Here is a 21,220-nt window from a genome sequence, read left to right as displayed (position 1 = left end):
CTCTCCTCCCTTCCTTGACTGCCCTGCACTTTGCATATTGACTCCATGACCACTGTCTTCAAATCCAGCTTATCCTCCATGCTCCACTCCTACACTGCTCAGCCTGTTCTATTAAACATGGACCTGAAGCTCTCTTCTTGCCTCTGTTATCTCACCATAGTAAGGATATCTGAAGAGTGATAGAAATGTAGCCGTGTTAGTCTGGGGTAGTTGAAGCAAAATGCAGGACAATGTAGCACTTTAAAGACTAACAATATGGTTTATTAGATGATGAGCTTTCGTGGGCCAGACCCACTTCCTCAGATCAAATAGTGGAAGAAAGTAGTCACAACCATATATACCAAAGGATACAATTAAAAAAAATGAACAAATATGAAAAGGACAAATCACATTGCAGAACAGAAGGGGGATGCGGGGAGGTGGGAAGGGGGAGGAAGGAAGGTAAGTGTCTGTGAATTGCTGATATTGATTACGAAGGGTTTGAGAAGAGTGTCTACATAGCTGGATAGACCAGTAGTGAGCGTGCCAATACCAGAGATGATGGGACGTCCGGGGTGCCCAGGTTTATGGATCTTGGGAAGTAGATAGAACAATCCTGGTCGGGGGTCAGAAGGTGATTCTGTGAGGATTTGTTCCCGAGTAGCTGTGGGGAGGCTTTTAAGGAGACAGTGTAGTTTCTTTTGGTAGTCCAAGGTGGGATCAGAGGGGAGAGGTTTGTAAAATGTGGTGTTCGAGAGTTGTCTGGTTGCCTCCTGGTTATAGTCGGCCTTATTCATAATGACCACAGCACCTCCTTTGTCAGCTGGTTTGATTACAATGTCCAGGTTGTTTTTGAGACTCTGGATGGCATGGTGTTCAGCGCGGCTAAGATTGTGTGTCGCTTGTTGTCGACAAGAACACCACTTGTCATCACCTACAACCCCCAACTTAAACCTGTCCAACACATTATCAATAAACTACAGCCTATATTGGAACAGGATACCATACTCAAAGAGGCTCTGGGAGACAGACCCATAGTCTCCTATAGACAACCACCTAACCTCAAGATGATTCTTACCAACCACCACAGGACATACCACACTAATACCAACCCTGGTACCTTCCCTTGCAACAAACCCCGTTGCCAGCTTTGTCCACATATTCATTTTGCTGATACCATTATTGGACCTAACCAAGTGAGTTATAAGATCAAGAACACATACTCCTGCGCATCCAGAAATATAATCTATGCTATCATGTGCCGAAAGTGTCCATCTGCTATGTACATTGGACAAACATCTCAGACACTTCGCCAAAGGATTAATGCCCACAAAACAGATATCAGACAAGATCACAAAGAGAAAACAGTTTCTTGCCATTTTAACCAGAAAGGACACTCTCTCAATGACTTGACCACCTGCATTCTGCTACAAAGACCTTTTACATCTGCACTTGAAAGGGAATCCTCTGAACTGTCATTCATGTTAAAATTTGACACTTGCCAACAAGGACTTAACAAACATTTGAACTATCTCACCCATTACCAAGACAGTTTCCCCAATTATCACCTCTAATACCATTAACTCACAAACATCCCACTCTCCCTACCTCTAATATCATCAATTCACAGACACTTACCTTCCTTCCTTCCCCCCTCACCCCCCCGCATCCCCCTCCTGTTCTGCAATGTGATTTGTCCTTTTCATATTTGTTCATTTTTTTAATTGTATCCTTTGGTATATATGGTTGTGACTACTTTCTTCCACTATTTGATCTGAGGAAGTGGGTCTGGCCCACGAAAGCTCATCATCTAATAAACCATCTTGTTAGTCTTTAAAGTGATATCTGAAGAAGTCCTGTAACTACACTGCCTTCCTTCATAATACATTTATCCTTTCCTTCCTTCATCTCACAAGGCCAGATCAACCCAATGAGTGTCTACATACTAAATATAGCTACTGAGGATTTTGTACACTACTGAAAATAAATGTTGACTGAACCAGAGTCTGCTGTCAGCTACATTGACACAAATCCAAAGGAACTCCACTGAATTTTTTGGTATTATTTTGGATTCACATTAGGATCAGCAAGAAAATAATGTGGCCAATGTGTCTATTCAACTGTGAGTCCATTCCACACCATCCTCCACTTTGAATTCCATTCCTTCAGTCTTCACATTTCAATGCCTGGATTTTAATATATATATATATATATATATATATATATATATATATATATATATATATATGAATAAAATAACAGGTAGATAAGCAAAACAATGACCACAAGGCTCTTATTCTTTTAGGGATTTGAGGTAATCAAACAGCTCTGTTCTTGTGGTTCATCATGAGAAGCAAGATGGAATATAAGCTTTTAATGAACACAGAAGGGTTTCAAACAAACTGTAGACTATAGAAACAAAATATTAGAAATCTGTTCCATATATTTGTTCAAACAAAAGAAAATGATTGTGAAAGAGTGAATGTTAAAGTTCATGTTTCATTGGCATGGTTAAGTCAAACTACCATTTATCTGACATTTGATCGATTATAATATGATTTGACATAGCAGTGGGAACATAGCCCAAAGAATAAAAACAGGAAAAGATTACCAACATGGAGGATGCTTTAAAGGAGATTTTCTTCGCATCATACATGCATTAATATATACTATCTATAAAAATACAAATTTATTTGGTAATTTTAAGTAGCATTGTTTTTTTACAGGTCATGGGGCAGATTCTTAATGGAATCCAGAAGACAATGGCATCACTCTGGATTTACACCTGCATATCTGATGGCAGATTCTGGCCATTGGTTATTTCATTTCTGATGTCAATCATAAAGATACACAGAAACATCACACTCAGCTGTCTAATAACAAAATAAGGATTAGGGTTTATTTTAGCACTGTAATGTAGCACAAACAAAGGGGGAAGAAGCCATAAAATACCTGTCAGAAACTGAGCTATACTGCTCCAGCAAGAGAAATTGAGTAGTAGAAGTAACTGGTCCTTTTTGGACTTGTCTTACTCAAGAACTAAAATAATGTACCTCCAAAGTCTACAGTGTGCGGATGTGTTTCTATCATGAGTTTTGGTAACATGAGCACACCACTGAAGCTTCCTTCTTGGGGTGAAACTCTGGCTCCACTGAAGAGAATGGAAATGCTGTCATTGACTTCAATTGGGTCAGCATTTCATCCTTATGGCTTATGTTGGCATAATAAAATGACAAAAATATTTCCTTACAGTCTAATCCTGCAATGAGAGCATTGCCTGTACTAGGAATGCAGGGTGGAACCTACATGGTTAATGTTTCAGTATCCTTTATTCCCATTTATATATATATTGTGCCAAAGCCAGCTCCTACAAAACTCCCATTGAATTAATACGGAACAGGCTCCTGTCTACTGTACATACCACAATCACACAGTTTACTTTAAAGGACTTACTGCTATAATAAAATAGTAAAGGTTTTTTTAAAAAATACACAGCACGAAGATTTCACAGTGACTGAAAAACATTTCTGTTGGGACATACCTTTCAAATCTGCCGCATAGCTTCTCGGTCCTGGGACAGCCGCTGGGAGGGAAGCACTCTCTTCTCCATTGCCCTCAGGACTTTAATGAGTATTGCTTTGGTTTATTTCAAGAGAAGCTATTGAAAAACTACACAAAGTGTCTCACAAGACACTTCAGATAGAAAAATCTGGGAATCAGAATGTGTGTGTGTGAATTTAAAAAAAAAGAAAGAAAAATATAGGTGAGGTATTTTTCCTTTTAATTTCTTCCATGATTCATTCTTCCAGCTGTTTTGTCTTTGCAGAGTCTGTAACTTGTCATTTATATTCCATCCCTGTGCTTGGAAATTGCTCTCCATGAGGTGAAAGGTGAAGAAGAGAAAAAAAAGGAAAAAAAATCCACACAGCGTGAGGAGGAAATAAAAAGGTGAGGGAGGAGGAGATCTCCAGTGAATGCAGAGGTGTCCAAAGAAATGATGGAAATGTGTTCCTCAATGTCATGGTCTTCTTCGGAGCTGCTTGCTTTTTCAAGCTGCTAAAAGTGAGCTGTAGAGGAGTATGTGAGGGGGAGTCACAAATTCCACATGCTACAGTAAGTGCAAAATCTCACATAAATGAAGTCATCAAACCAAGGGTTTCATTGTCATCTCAAACAATCTACCCCACAGTGGTTTTTCTAGAAACAGTTCTGTTATCAAGTAGACATCCGTTGCTTTTTTGTTTTTTGCAATTTTTATTTAAAATGTCTTTTTTTCTAATAATATATAGACTATATAAATAATAATAATAAAAAAATTATTTGGGTTGGTTTTCTGTTTTCCAACCCATTTTTATTTTTGTGGTTTGCTGATATATATTAAAAGATGAGAAAATCAACTCTGCTCATTATTAAAAAAAATATTAAATCCACCTTTTAGGTTTCCAGAGAGAAAGAGGGGAGGAGAAGAGAAACAAATGAATGTGAAAAAATAAAAAGTGAATCAAAACTTTCCATCACTTCAAAGTAGCTGTCTATGTTTTATATGTTTGTGCTTTCAGTGTACACACCCAAAGGGGAAAAACAAGGATCTAAAATTAAAAAAGTAGTAATAATAATCAAAGTAGTAAAAAATAATAGAAAATTGCTCAAAGAGTTTCTGTGTCTGTTTAATTATTTTAGCAGCCACCCTTTTTATCTCTGGAGGTAGAACTGCTACCGTGGCCGCCTCCTCGGCTCAAGAGAGGCTCTTCTGCATCATCCTCATCAAAGCCATGAAAGGTCGAGGTGTCGCTTTCCGATGTGGAACCGAACAAGTCTTCCGTAGTGTGTGCTGGCGCTGCTTCCTCCTTCCTGCCTTCTCTTCCCAAATGAGCTGACATGTATGATGAATATATCAGCACATGGGTTAAGCAACAGGCATCATCATTATTTTTTTTAATAATCATAATTATCAAACAATGCAGACTATCACCTTGGTAGGTGTAAATGTGCCCACAAATCAACAACAACATAGGACAGAAAATAGCAGTAAGAAAAAGTAAAAAGGGGTTGGTTTCTTTTTTAAAGAAAAAAATTTACAACAACACAGAGGCCCATGGGCATGGCAGCGAAAGGGTTAATGTTTTCCTCTCGTCAAGAGACATTAAAATATTTTCTCTTGATTACGTTTTAAAAGATATTTAGACCATATAAATAATTAGAAGCTGCTAGCTTTAAGCACAATGATTGTCCTTCAGATTGGTATCAACTGTCATGAATTTACTGCTGTAGATTAACTTACTAGTTAATTCATGAGTATTGAAGTGGGGTTTGTTTTGTTTTGTTTTTTAATTCTCATCCCTGTCTCTTCCTGTCCCTTCCCTAAAGTGGTTCCTCTGAAGACAAAGTGAAAAACATTTTAAAAACTAAATATTCATTAAATTAATATATCCACGTTAGAAATTTTATGGAGTGTCTTGTGAAAAAAAATTCTACACCATCCAGCAGCCAAAACTGCCAAAATAAAGAATGATCTGCTGTCGGGGGACACTCAAAAGTTTAGAAAGTCTTTGAGTCCATTTTTTCCAGATGGGGTATGAAATCCTCAGCACAGACCATCAGAAGCAACAACAACAACAACAGCCACAAAAATTTTAATGAAATCTGTAAAACTGAACTTTTTTTCAGAATCAAATGTGATATGTAATTTGCAGTAACAGATGTCAGAATCCCACCTCAGGAAATACAGGGGGAAATATGTTCCCTGAGGCCTAAGAAAATGAAAACATTGTGTTTGGTACTGAAGGTTTGTTGTCCTCTTCAGAAGCACTAACTAACATGATGATACACCAATTGCTTGGTCCCTTAAGCTGAAGGAAGCTGCTCTGTTGCAATTATACTGCATTTCCTAAGGAACAGACATAGAATCAAATCATGTACCTCAAAAGGAAATGAATATAATAAAAGAATTGATAAGTAAAATAAACACTTCATAAGGATGTGATTTGACTGACTGAATATTGGAAAGAAACAAAAGAATCCTCATAGTCTCTCCTCCACTAGTCTTTCATCACCAAGAAAAGTAGATATGGCAGCTACCAGTCATTACTATTACAGCTTAAAAGTCTATATATAGTTGCACCTAAGCCATTCTCATCACACATGTATCACTCAGACAGAGAACCCTTGCAAATGACTCAGATGGATGAGAATTTGTAAAAAGTGTTTAATGGAATTGTTTTGGGGGCTTGTACCCTATCTGTGGACAACAGCTACACAGGGCCTGATAATTTCCTTTGAAATACAATGAGGACACCAACACATTTGTGCATTTCAGTCATGTTCTGAAGATAAATATGAAATTACCATAACAAACAGCTACATGACTGAATATTTGGATCCCTGTCATTGTGCAAGGTTGGGACAATGTTGAAGTGAGCAAGGCTGGGAGATAATACCCAAGGCAAAAGGGAAAATGGAAGTCACTTTTCCAGTATCACAGCATAGTCAGTGTAAGCTTCTTTTCCTTATTATGAAGCAAACACAAAAGTAAAAACAGATTCATATTAGTGTCTGTACAGCACTTGTAGCAAAGTCCCTCAGAAGACTAAGAGTTGTCACTGGTCCCCTGATCACTAATTTTTTTCACCTCAGGATATCTTCAAAGGACAGAACAACTAAAGAGGACATTTGTCATTTAGGGCCCAGTCCTGCTCCCTTTGAATTTAATAGGAATTTTGCTATTAAATTTCAATGGGAGCATGAGTAGGCTGTTATTTTAATACCAGACCTCTCTAAATTACATTTCAGCAGTTATACAACAAACACTTTCCAACAAATAAGGAGCAGAAGTAGCAGCAAATATGAAAATTTCAAATGTCAACATTTTCTTTTGTTTTCTGATGAATGATCCATGGCCTTTCTTCCTCCCCCTCCAAAGAACCATAACAACTGGGAAATTTTAATTGGAGCCAGAATACGTTACTGTTAAGAGACCCCATTCCCTTCTCCATCTAAAAATAACAGCTTAGCTAGGACCAAAAAAAAAAAAAAAAGAAAAAAGGAAAGAAAAAAAAAGAAAAAACAACCAACAACCCAGAAATAAAAAGATTTCAGGAAGTTCAGGATGGGAAAAGATGCAACTTCTTAAATTTAAAAAGAGACAGAGGAAGAAAACATAAATAAAAGCTCTTTAAACAAAATTAATGATAGTCATCTTGTAAGAGGATAATTCTTGACAGCTACTGCCATTCCTACCCTGTAATTTCCCCTCTCTTTCTTTTTTGGATGAAGAAATGCATGAAATGTGTAATCAATGGAAATGCTTGTCATGCAACTTTCATAAATCTTGAAAGTAATTTACATTTGTAATTACAGCATTTGAAGATAGAGCCCATCCTTTAACATTGTCATAGGATTTTCTCTCTCCATTTAAATAAAAACAAGTATACACAGCCAATAAATAAAATATAGCATTATATAGATAGATTCATAGATGATATCAGGTCTTGTCAGCACATTAGCAGAACAGAAACTTTCAGAACCATCCTTCCCCACAAACAATAAGCAAACCGCCCCAAAATATTAGAAAGAACCAAAAGGGAAATCATGCTAATGTGTTCATATTAGAAAGTTGCAAGGAGGAGTCACCTACCCGAGCGTCCACAGTCTGAGCAAGACACAAGCTCCTCCGGACGGCCACTTTTTTTGTTCATATTGGAGCCTCCAAGGCAAAAGTCACAGTAGTTGTTTGGAATGATGGCCCCATCTGGTCCTTTCTGGGCTGCAGGCAGGTTAGAAATCATAGTCACTTTAAAAACACATAGTATGTACATTTCTCCCTTCCCCTCTTTGCTGCCACATGAATTTGATGAATTTGTAGACAATAGCCTTCCCCAAATATTTTCAATTACGGTGACAAGTGGATTGTACAAATCACTTTCATTGTAAGTACATTATGTACCATGGCAGAGAGCTCTGAGACTCTTCCGAACATACTGTTCATATGGGTAAGTTTGCTGTGTGACATCCTGTTCTCCCTTAACACTTGGAGAAGTTGTGTTGATACTAAGCAATCGTAAGTGAGGGGTTTTTTAAGAAACACTGTCAGCTTAAACATCCCATTTCTCACGCTAAAATGTTTAACCTTCATTTATTTGATTTTTATAAATAACTCTTAGGGTTTCTATAACAGAACAAAATGAAAATGAGAAAAGCATTGTCTCTCTTTAGCTTGTGTACTTTGTCCCTTTGACATCACTTTATACACAGTAAATCTCACTGTTTTCTTGTATAATCAGTTAGAACCTAATCCTGCACTGGAATCTGCTAGCAATCCGTGTGTCCATACTGAATCCCAAATATATAGAGTCTCTGCTAACAGACCCGCAGGCAAAATCATAGTCTTAGCCAGTATTACCTATCACTTATCTTCCAAACACCAACAGGGGAAGAAATATAAAATAGGAAATTGTAAATCCACAGAACACGACAGAACTCCAAATTCACCCCAGGATTCCCAAAAGTTTTATGAACAGATGAATGAATTAGTGCATATTCATGCTTCTGCATATAAATCATGCACAGTTTCTCATTTCAACAAAGGATTTGTCTACATACAGATATATACCTACTTGACTTAATCAATACAAGACATTTTTTAAATGGTTTAAGGGTGTCTGCAGAAGAGTTTGCACCAGTTAAAAAATACACCTCTTTTCAGGACATTGAAGTGCTTATGTGCAGGGAAAAAAACGAGACTCCACTGAATACATGTGGTTTAAAAACAAAAGAAAAGGACCTCAGAAAATTAACTTTCAAATTCCATAGGGCTCTAGTTCAAAACACATTTTTAAAAATGCTGGGCTTGGCTAAACAGGAATACTTAGTGGTTTTTTTTTTAAAGCCCCAGCTTGTGGGGGCAAACAAGCTTTAACAGAAAACTGGATAAATGCATGAGTGCAGTTGAATGAGGGGGTTGCTTGTGATGGTTGGAGGCAGGACTCAATGGCCAAGAAGCTCACTTCCAGTTTATGTCTTTTTTTCCTAAAGCTCATGCTTCAGGATTTCAACTGGCCACTGATAGGGGATCAGAAAAGGATTCCCCCACCCCAATGTATTCTGGGATATTTGTATCCCCTTTCTCTGAAGCATTCTGGATGGCCCTGGCTACAGATGAGCTGCTGAGTGGGCTGAGCCAGAGGTTTGAGGTGGCACTAAGTATTCTCTCTCTCAAGTACTTGCCTACCTGGTTCTTGCTCACATGCTCAGGTTCTAACTGAATGTCATATGTGGAACTGGGAGGGAATTTCCTGCATGTCAGATTGGCAGTGACCTTGTAGAGTTTCCCCTTTCTCTGCAGTGTGGAGGTTCAGGTCACTTGCCAGGATTATATGGGTATATCTCATTTAACCATTTCCCTGCCATTACTTAGGTCTCAAGCACTGGTACACCTCAGTCCCTCCAATTCACTCCTTATGGCACATAATAGTCTAGTCTTGAGTGAGTTTAATTACTTTTGTCTCATGTCATTGTTGGGTTCAGTGTATGGATGGCTGGGTGGTGTTGGTGGCTTGTGATAAATAGAAAATCACACTACATGATCTAGAGATCCCTCTTGGGCTTAAAATCTATGCCTCCTGGAGTCATATGAATATCTGGGCTTTCATTGAATAAAGCCTTCATGGTTGCAGAGCAGTTTTGACCCTGTTATGCATCCGAATATTTCAAAATTAGAAAAGTTTCAGCTGTACTTGTATATGTGCACCCTAGAAGTTCACAAACCAGAAGGCAAAAGAAAAGAGCTCCATGTTTATTTTTAAAATGTCATGGATTTTATGCCAATCTCAATTTTGGGGGCCTGACTCTGGATTTTTAAATGCCTAGGGTGGCAACACTACAAGAAAAGGGCCTAATTGTCCATTGTCTTGCACTATGTTATAGTCCTTATATCTGTGCAACTTGAGTGCAAAATGTGTGTAAAATGCTATTATATGATGAGTGGAGAAGTCTAATTTGGTAATATTTTGCACCCACTTTGCACAATGGCCACTCAAGTTGCTAGGTAGTGGAGAATCAGGACGAAGGCGTTTGTTTTAGGTTGGGGTTTTTGGTGTATGCTATTTTAAATGAATACAGGAAATTGTTCAAAATTAGATGGATGACATTAAAAAGAGATTTTCTTACCCTCTTCACTCTTGCTCTGTTCCCTTCCTAACTTTTTTCTTTCCATTTGTCTTATCCTCGCCTATGTTAACACACCCACATAAACAAATAAATAGAACACTCTATTTGCTGTCATCTCAGAGTTCACTCTGCCTATGTGTTCTAACCCTTTCCTCACCCTGTATCTGTCTTGTCTCTTTACACTATAAGCTCTTCAGGGTAGGAACCACATACCACTCAGTGTTTGTATAGCACCTGGCACAATGGAGGGATATTTCTGGTTGACCCTCTGGCCCTACCACGGTAAACAGGGGTGGTAATAATCTTCACAGCGTGGTGGTTCCCACTACACCCGATTCACTTTTGGCTTGATTCAAAACTCACAAAAATGAGTAGGAGTCTTTCTACTGAATTCAAAGGGCTTTGAATCAGGCCACTGGCTTCCATTTGAAGCCAACAATTCCAGAGCATAGGGGAGCTTATCCTGAAACAAGCCCCATAGATTTTCTTGGAAAACATTACAAGCTTTTCTGTCTCAGACTTTTATCCAGCTTTCCCCTCCTGTCCCTGTTCTCCACCGTTCACATCTATGACCAACATTTGGCTGCTGATTCAGTTCAAAGCAAGCCAATAACCCATCCTGTGTATTTCAAGTCTTCCCTTGGAGAACTCAATGATACATAATCTGAACCTATAGGGTAAGTGCCACCGTGATTCTCTTGCTCTCTTTGCCCCCCTACTGCTGACAGATCTCATCCCTCTGCAGGTCTGACACGTTTCCATAGCAACCAGAATCCTAGCTCTGACTGCCTCTGGTCTTGCCACCTGTTATTACTTCATCTCTCAAGTGTAAGGAATTGTAGCATGTCCCCTTATTTTGCTGTTCCAAATGCATCTACAGAGAATAGACAGACTCAGGAAACAAGAAATTAAAATAAAAAAATACACCAATGAAGGCTCGGGGGAGCAGCAGTTAAAAGATATACCTCAGGAAAAGTCACCCTCTAACAGAACAAGAGATGGATTCCCAGCTGGAGATGTACCCACTTCCACCTGGCTTAGTCCCAGTTTTTAATGAGAAATTGAGAAATTCGTGGGGGTGGATTGCAAAGGGAATGGCTCATTGCACAGACCTGCCAGTTTTTTAGTGTAGGGCAGAGCTCTGGATTAGAATAACACAAGGTAGATGACACAATCTGTGGATGGAAACTGCACCCATGAGGCATGTGTGGACTCGTATTATCTAATTTCAAGCCCAGCCAAACACTGGGAGCTTTCTTGGGTTTATATTCTACTTTGGAGAAAAGTGTAGAGAGGTGAGAGAGAAACATTATAATAAAAAAGTGTAAATTATACTCTATAGAGAACCTAAACCTAAGCCAGCCTTGCTTTTTGAGGAAGATGTAGTGGTGCAGAATATGATTTTCAAAGGTTAATTACTCAATCAAATCAGGATCAGTTTCCTCCAAAACACTTTCAACTGCTTTTCCTTGATGAAGGCTACTTTCCTGCCAAAATTTCAGCACTTAGACATTTAAGGGCTCAAGAAGATTTTAAATAATGGGGAAAACATAGTTTTTAACCATCCCAACATTCAAAATGACTGAACAGGTTTTCCTCAAACTTCCCCACAACTTTCATGCATGGAAAATGTCAGCCCAAAAGGTAAATGTTTGGGAAAGTTATGATTAACTAAAAACAGAGGATACAAATGGGAACTGTTAAAAAACCTTAATGACAGCAGCCGCTTCTAATTCTGACAGCACCCTCAACTTTTATTTTTAAAGTGGCATTTACATTCATTTCTTTTAAAAAAACAATGCAGGAAAAGAAGGAAAAATTGAATGAACTAATGAGATATCTAATCAGGATATATGCAGCTGTTCACTGAAAAGGCACCGCTATAGGATTTCCTGTAGGAAGGTGGGTATCGGAGCATTCCTGCATTCAAATGTAGCTCCTATCACTTCCCCAGTGAGAAGCAGTGCTAAGGCAGAGAAAGGGAGGCCTGATGTAGCTTTTCAAATTGATGCTGCTTGTGGAGAAGAACAAACAGTTCATCTCCAACTGAGGGGCTGGCTCTTGTCATTTATTCATCTCTAGCCCCCTGCCTGGATAGAAATAAAAATGTTTCAAAAAGGGCTGTGTAGGGGAGCTGGAGGACAGCTTGGAAGCACAGTGAGGTTAGTGCATAAATTTTTCATCTCTGAAGACTGGGTATCTAATTATGCTTAGAATACACAAATGCCGTTGACTAATATCTCATATAGAGATTTGTCCACATCACAAGTTATTGCCATAGAAATGGGCAAAATTGGCAGATGCCTTGAAGTGATACAGCAGTTGGTTTTACAGGTCAACTCTTCATATTAGCAGAGCTGTATGTGTGCTCTGGACTCCAGCAGGATTAACAGAATGTGTGGCAAATCCAGAGTGCTATCGGTAGAGGTGTACATGGTGCATGAAGTCTGAATAGCATCTGTTCGCACTATGACTGACATTAGATAGTGCTATAAGACCCCAATTTTACTGAACACTCGAAGTTACCCTAATGTTTAAGTTTTAAAAAAGCAAAGTACCACTTAGTTGATTCACTCCCATTTACAAGGAAAAGGTTTGTGCCTCAGCCCTGGTCTACACTAGGGAGGTATTTTGAACCCCCCTTATTTCAAAATAGTAAGTATCACATCCACACTACCAAGCCCGTTATTTCGAAAGAACAGGCTAGTTATATCAGAATCTGTATTCCTGCTTTCCTCAGGAAATAGCGTTAGTCTGGACACTCTGCTGTTGCTATTTCGAAATAACTATTCCCCAGAGTAATTTGAAGTAAATACTCCCCAGTGCTTTCTGGGGCTCTAAGTCGAGGTAGCATGTCCACATTAATGGAGCCTAAATCAGACTAATTTCGAGGCTCCCCTGTAGTGGGGACATGCTATTTCAATTTCGGGAATTATTATTTCAAATTTAGGTATTTCAAAATAATTTCCTAGTGTAGGCATGCCCTCACAGACAAGCATACACCTACTGGTTCCTTTCACAATGAAATGAGTTTTACAATGCCACATTCATCTAAACATATATTTAAATAGACAGATATCAAGTTAATAACAATCCCATTTTAGAAACCTTTCAAAATCTGCAGGTGCCAGCTATCCCAAGTCATCCTATAACTTTAGGATGAGATGTACATATATTGCAACATGTGTTCAGTGGCAGATTCACGGACTCGCAGCTCATATCCTGCCAATGCCAAATAGTGAAGAATGACAACAGCAGAAAAAGAAGTCTGACATGATGTGGAACCATTTTGTTCTATTCTTGGGGTTCAGCTTTACTTGGTTTTTAAACAGTTTTCTATGCTTCTTTTTCATTATTTCAAACCTTGCTGACAAATATTTGCAACACTAGATAAAAAGTCGATATGGGATTGAAGCAAGTTTGGGTCTTGAGGAAGGAACGTCTCCCCCATCCCGATATCAAGGGAGTGAGCAATGACATATCAGTAAACCAATGCTGCATGGTCATAGCCTGTATTAAAAAACATAGGCTACAATGTTTTAGGGAAAAGAGAAGGTCAGAAAGTGAGCTGGGAAAAGCTGAATTATATGTTAGTGAGTAAGACCAACCAAACCCACACAACTGTGATGAGGAAAGTGAGAGGTTCAGAGGAAATGGAACATCCCATTTGCGTGGTTGATCTGTGATAAAGACCCATCAGAAGGCAGTCAATTTAAATTAGGCTGCTCCTATATAATTTTTTGTCGGTCGCGAGGAAATATATGTAGCCATCCAAGCTGGCCTGTGGGTGATTGAGGGGGTGAGGACAGAGGAGGATTGACAGAGAGAGAAAAGAGACTATCAACTGTTGAGCTGGGACTAGTCAGAGGATCGATAAGTGACTCTGGCAGTGGCTCTGATCCAGAGAGGATCCTTCTGCATTAGCAGGGTGGTTGTTACTGCGGATACTGCTACAAGCAGACACTATACAGGAGAAATGGGAATGGGGAGAGAGAATAAAATGGCAAGAAGTTCATACTGGAGCAGAATGCCTGAACCTCGCGACCATGAACCCCCACCTCCCACAACACTGCAAATTCCAAATGGCTGCCTTGGATTTGCTTTGCCTTTTCTAAATTGGGCTGATTGTATTTCTCTGCCACACTGCTAAAGAAATAATCAGTGGTGCCTGCTGTTTACTGTATGTCTGGCCCTTCTCTTCTGTAGGTTGCAGATTAGCTGTTTGGATTAACATCCCCTCCTCCCTCCACAAGCCCACACAAAGAGGATTTCTGAAGCCCAGACCCTGTGACACAGCAGACCTGTCAAATCTAATTCATAACACATGCCCAGCAGTACTTAGGGAAAAGGAAGGATCTGATGCTCTGGCTCCCCACCATGCCCATGTACAAAGGAACCGTTTAATGACTGTATATTAGCAATGTGGACAATTAGCATTCACTTGGAAGATGGATGGCAGCATAAATTAAATATTGCCAAGTGAAAGAGGGAATATGCAAGAGCTGAGCTCAGGGCCATAAACCAACAAACAGAAAAAGGAAACAAACAGCCAGGCCAGAGAGTTGCCTCCCTATCTACTCTGACTCCCTCTAGCAGAAATCTCATGGCACTTCTACATGGTTTCCATCCTCACCCTCAATGGCCACTGATTCAAGGATCTGAACCTCACAGTGATTTACAAATGCAAAGGGCATGACAGTGGCGTTAAGCTACTCTCCATGTTGGGGACTGCACACCAGCTGCCTCTCTCGCAGGCATTGCACCTGCCTCATGCACAATGTCTGCAGGAGCTCAGGCAATGCATAAGTCCGAGCAGCTCCTGCCTACACTGTTTTTCAGAGAACCAAGTGTGCTTTCCTCCACAATGGCCCAGGTTTGCTGGCTGACATGGAATGAAGGAAGTATATCATCCCATTCTTCCTAGCTCCTTTTGTGGAGATTTTACCACTTACAGTGCTCACTTCTCCCTATCCCTGAACCTCAAAACCCCATGAACTACGCTGCACCTGTCACTTGTGCCAACCAGCATGGTGAGGGGCACTGCCCTTCCCTGTTTGCTTATCTGTGCATGGTTAAGATCAACACAAATTGATTAAGATTCACAACCCCCCTGGCAGGTAGGAAAGTATACAAGACCCTATTTCAGACACCAAAAAAACTAATCTAAAAAGAGCATACAAAATAAACAAAAAAAAAAACCTCTCCTACAGCTCACTGTGGGATAACGGCCAGATGGTGATATTTTAAAGCCTGCCAGAAAAGTAACTCCATAGAGTAATGGGCAGTTCAAGTTTATCAACTACTCAGCAAGTCAAAACTGCTTCTGGACAAGTCAAACATCTTACAAAACATGTTAAAACCTACCAGGCAGAGTGGAAAAGGGACAGAAATCTAAGGATTGCCTAACAATGGCTTGTAATAGATGCTTTGCAGAAAAGGAAACCTCTTCTTGCAACCACATGAGACCATTATAGACTATCCTGCCCAAGAGGGAATGGCTTCCTAAATCCAAGTTTCTTCCTTTTCTTTTTGACATACAAATGAAGTATTTGCCCTGTAGTTTGTTCAGGTAAGCATTTCATTCTGTTGTTAATAAACAACAGTAATAATTACTTTGAACTAAAATTTTCAGCCAATGGACTTAATTTAACCATATGATATATCTCAGTGGGAGGCAATTACTTTGCACCAAGGGAAACAGAGGCAGAGGAGGGCTAATCAATGCAATGCCACTAACAAAATATGGATCTCCGGACTCCCAGTCCTATGCCTTTAAAAGGTTAAAATGGGCTTTACCGTGCCAGCACACACACTATCTTCCCTTTACATTGGTGCTAGGATTACTAGAGCACAGCCCTTCTGTCCTTTCTCATGCCATCAAATCTGTGCAGATAATTTTTTAATCTTCCGTCTTTTCCAGATTAACACAGTATTTAGAAAGTGGTGTTTGGGGATGCGGGATCATTGGGCATTTGTTTGGAATTTTATATCAGAAAACTCAGATGAGACTAAGGATTTTATCTCAAAGAAAACAGCAAAGAGGATCTACTGCCATGAATTGTGCATTTTCTTAACCTCTCCAGTAACTACTGTTTGATGATTGGCAGGTGGGGCACCCATTCCTTCTCCCCCCCCCCCCCTCCTTGCCGTCTCCTCCCTACAGGAGCAGTGATGGAAGAGTGACTTGCAGAGTTAATGTTGAGTGAGAATCGAATTCTTGACTAGATGAGTTCAGCACCTGGGCCAGCTGAAGTTGATTAGCTCCACTAAACATCCAGGTTCCACTCATTCACAAAGAAACAGAACAAACATAAAAAGTGCTGAAATGCAGAGATGAAAGCAGAGGTAACAACCCAGAAAAAAGACAGAAGAGAGGACTAATGCAAACACTACTCACGTTTGTGGTTCTCGTTTCTGTGGACAGGTGGGGAGCGTGTCACCTGCTCCTGGGCTTCATCCCCCTCTTCGCTGGCGAGGTGAGTGTGAGCATAATGGTAGCTCAGTCCAGGTCTGTTCTTATAACGTTTGCCACAGACTGGGAGGGAAGAAACATGATGGAAGAGAGAAGAGAATGGAATATCAGGACGTTCAGTAATAGAGAGAATGGCCTTTAATGCATCATACCCCAGTCCCCTCACTGTACATCCTTCTTGCGGATGTTAATGGAAACCTCACGAATGTAGTGCTGATGAAAGATGACACACTGACAGCCTTGCAAGATAATGTCATCTATTTATCCCCAGAACATGTGCAGCACACTCAAGATTCCCACACACTACACCAGCATTGGTCCCTATCCCTGTCCTGGATGGAGCATCTCTAAGGTTTAGAGGGTTGTTCCATCTCCAGGGCCATTCAGTCTTTGACCTGTCCACTGAGACTACCAGCAAGTTGTCTGTCAGACTAAATTAAATACCAGTTGTGGTGTTAGTGTTTTGTGATATAATGGGAATTGGAGTCAGACCAAGCAGCATTGTTTCATGGTTACTGATCTCAAGGAGAAGGAACCAATATTACTAACAGCAAGAAAAGGAGAAATATTTTGAAAAGATCTACTTTCCAGATTTAAATCCAGACACAAATGTTGGGAATCACTCACTACTGAATGGTCTTTGAAATAAAAGCATTGATGCTTCTATCCAATGAAGCCTTGCATGGAGTATTCTAGTAAATATCATTGTTGTGTGATGGAGAAGCCTCCCTTAAATGGTGCATGCACTTATTTGATCATCAAGTCAACAGACCTTAAGAACAGACTCAAACCACGCATAAAAGTACTTATACTTACGCTTTTTAATATTTTTATTCAGGCTATTGCTAGTGAAAATGACAGCCTGACCCTGAGCACTTCTCATCTTCCAAGCACGTTATAAAATGTCTCCTTATTCTCTTTCTAAGCAATTTTTGAACTAAATATCATTATTACAATTTTACAGATAAGATAATGAGGGATAGAAGTAAGGGACAGATCTTGTAAGCTCTTATTACCAGATCAGTATTTATTACTCTACGTAATCCACTCACCCCAGGGATTACCCATGCTAGTACACACTTTGCACAGTAGTGTTTGCAGGACTGGACCCTAAGTAACATGACTAAGGCCAGAGAGGCAGTTGGTGTCAGCACTGGAAATAGAAGCCAGCAATTTATGGATCTCCACCCTGTTCTTACTATCAGCATTCCCTCTAAGGTGTTCTGATAGTCCGATTCTGAAAATGCCTCTTACCCATGTGATCTGTCTGACTGGAATACACAATGCCGTTTCTAGTCAACTTTATTTCACCGTGGCAGGTTGTGCAAAGCAGGGCCAAACATGGTACTGCATGCATTCCGTGCACTGTCCACAAATTGTGGCTAAACAGATAAGACTTAATAGACCCCATCCCATTCACTTTCCTCACATGCAGGAGCCAACAATGTTCTAATGCTCAGCAAAATGAGCTGAAGAAGCACTTGTTCATTTATACTGAGAGAACAGGTTTAATTATGAAACTTTTCTGCTGTTTCTTACAAAAAGCAGATGGATGATCCACATTCAAGAGGAGATTATATGAAATTGTAAACTGTAAATTGGTGAGGTAAAATTTTAATCTCACTTGTTCTAACTTATTTGTAAACTCCCTTAGGGAACACAACTTGCCTTATGTTTGTATAAAGCATGCTTATCTATGGCATGATATGAATAAGAATAATTGATTCATAACGATAGGCATTCTTGGCCTACTTTTCTTTATTCAGTATGGGTAGATAGCATGTGTGTAATGTTTATGTTAATGTGTAAAATAAAATATATACATAAAATAATTTAAAAAGTTACAGAAATGCCTCAATATGGGCAGGAAACACATAGCTTAGACAACAGAAGTGCAAACTTTCACCATACTAGCTACAAAACCTGGAGGAACCATCTCCCAAAGTGAGAGGTGAATTCAGTCTGTATGACACATACAGGCCTTGCCTACTTTGCTGAGAGTTCCAACAGTGGAGGGGTGGGGGGAGAGGGAAGTGTCAAGAAGAGCAAGGGCCTATTATCAAAGAGACCAGAATTTTTTATTTTTTATTGGAGTCAGTAAAATGTTGACTAACTTTACATAAAAAGAGGCCATTAACTTGGATCAGAGTGCCATTAAGATCAGTGTAAGTCTCTTTAACTTCAGTGGTAGGTAATTGTGTCCATGGAACTGAAAGGGTTATCAGGCACCAAATGAATAAACATATTAGATCTAAGGCATAAGGTTGTGAAAGAAGGTTAAAATGTTAACACTGAAATTCCCAGGAGGCTGCTTGGGTCGGGGGACTGATAAAATGATATGGTTTCCCTCACCTTAAGTCACCAGGGTCAGTCCAGCCCTGGTTGGTAGTTACCAAAAGACACTACTAGATTACATTTGCTTGGTCCATTAATGAAAGTATTATATATGTTTCTTGCTGGTATTTTTAAATATTATGTTAAGGCAGAGACTTTCCTCTGTCAACTTAAATTTAACCCCTTGTTTTATCTGAGGAACCCCTTGTTCTTCAAATAAAAAATAAAGATCTTTTCCTCTTCAAATTTCGCAGGTGTCTTTGGTAGTTATCAGAAAATATTTTAATTACATTTGTGGGAAATTAAACAAGATGTTTCTAAGATCTGGGACTAAAAAAAATAGGTGTGTTTTGAAGTCTTTTTTTTTTTTTGGTTTGTTCTACAAACTTTACATTAAGTGTAATAGAAAGATCTTGGCAAGACGTGGTGCATAGGATCAATTCTTGGAGGGGTAGAAGGCATGCCTGAGAATTTGCTCACTTTTCAGCTGGAATATCAGAACAGCCCATCGGCTCTGGTAGGCTTGTGACAGAGTGCCATGTGACTGAAGGGAAAGCTAAGCTTTTATTTTTAAAAAGTAGGTCTCTATCCCTTTTCCTTGGCACAACAGAATCCAAAATGTAAGTAACCTGATCACAAGGAAACTTCGTTACAATTCTTTTTAAAAAATAAGAAAAGTCAAAGCTATCCTCAGGCATTTTTGTATCAGTTTTAACTTGCAGCCTATATTCATATAAATGCCTAATCACAGCAACAGAAGTTGAGATGGGGGGAATCTAAATACAAATAACCAAACTCTAGGAAGATCTGAATAACGCCCACATTTGGTTTGAGTCCCTGTACTTCTATCATTGCCCAGATCCTGTGGCCACTGGTTCACTGTAAGAGCAAGGCAGAAATACAGAGTCTCCTTCAAATATAAGTTTTTCACAGTAACAGACCACAGACTTCCTATAGCCCTTATGAAAAAAGATGAAGAGAAAATGGAAAGATGGCAATTATAAGCTCACTGTAACAGTACAAACTTTTTTCCTAATTAACAGCCATAGGCTTCATAAAACCCTTTAAAAACACTTTTAATGCAAAAATAACACTCACAATGAAGAAGCAAGTATATAGTGGGAGAGTTAAGGTTCTTTGGATTCCCTAAATGTATTAATCCAAATGTGAAACCCACTAAGCTTCTTTTAAGTGTAAATTTAACTTTGAATTTCCTGTTGTGAGGGGAGAGGAGGAAGTAATAAACTAGACTGTTCTTTAGGTACAGGTCCTTTAAGAAATGTGTTTTAGGTCCTTGAAGAAATGCAACTTTGATCTCTCATCATTCAGTGTCAGCCAGATACTCTTTGATTGCATTTCAGAAAAGAAAAGAACTCCCACCCAGATCTTCCTTCATTCATAGAACATGGGACATATTGGTGATGCAAAAACTAAAAGGCCGGCAAACCACAAAACTTCACAACTGTAACATTTTACACAAATAAGACATATATAAAACACTTACTCTTACATGGTTCATAGTACAATGAAGGTTTATTTTAAAAGGTAAAATTATCTGGTTTATATGACTCTTATTACATATCATAGAAAAGACAGATAGAGATATGTTGATAGTAGACTATTTGATTTTTAAATTGTACTATCCCATTCATGTGCATGTGAATGAAATGGAATTTTTAAAATAATAACACTCTTTTTGTGAGCTACAGCTACAGTTCACAGACTTCACTGCAATATTTGAATTTCAGTGTTTTTGTCAGTTATTTGTTGATCATAGCCTAAGACCATTCTAAATTCTGCAGCTTGCCGCTCTTTTCTGGAGTAATCTTTATGATGGGGACTGCAAGGGGTTCCAAAGACACCAATAGGCATTCTTGACAATGAAGGAGGCCAGTTAACTTTTAAGCCACTGTGGGAATGGGCCCACTATACATGGCACAATAAATCCCTTGAGTGTTTAGAGGATCTCAGCTGATCTACAGATTTTGTAGACTGAACCCACAGCTTCTTTCTTGATGCAAGTCTCTATGCAAGTTGGTTTTTTATAGGAGAAAAGGGGGTCCTATGTTTTTATCCTTACAAAACAATTACTACCTCCCCTGGAAGTATGCTGGAATAAAAACAAACTCAGAATTTTAGGAATTGGCTGTCAGACTGGATTCTCCCAAAACGCTGACAGGATGGCTCACTTGATGATTACCTGTTCTGTTCATTCCCTTTGAAGTAGCTGTCACTGGCCACTGTCAAAACACAGGATACTAAGCTAGATGG

At 39.3% G+C, this 21,220-nt stretch overlaps 1 protein-coding gene across 4 annotated transcripts in view; it reads right to left on the bottom strand.

Moving 5' to 3' along the window:
* Positions 1–21,220, bottom strand: part of DPF3 (double PHD fingers 3) — a 228,061-nt gene that overhangs the window by 46,065 nt on the left and 160,776 nt on the right. For 3 of the 4 annotated variants that reach the window (XM_006130318.4, XM_075927282.1, XM_025188288.2), the window contains exons 7-8: positions 16,541–16,678; positions 7,613–7,741 (exon numbers count right to left, since the gene is read on the bottom strand). In XM_006130318.4, the coding sequence (XP_006130380.1) occupies positions 7,613–7,741; positions 16,541–16,678 (267 nt within the window). Of the gene's footprint in view, positions 1–3,713; positions 4,853–7,612; positions 7,742–16,540; positions 16,679–21,220 lie in introns of those variants that run through there. The other variant, XM_075927281.1, reaches the window with a different exon arrangement.

The sequence above is a fragment of the Pelodiscus sinensis genome, chromosome 4, assembly GCF_049634645.1.
Source record: "Pelodiscus sinensis isolate JC-2024 chromosome 4, ASM4963464v1, whole genome shotgun sequence".
NCBI lineage: Eukaryota > Metazoa > Chordata > Testudines > Trionychidae > Pelodiscus > Pelodiscus sinensis.
The sequence above is the reverse complement of the archived record's forward strand: the minus strand, read 5'-3'. Positions and strand labels throughout refer to the sequence as shown.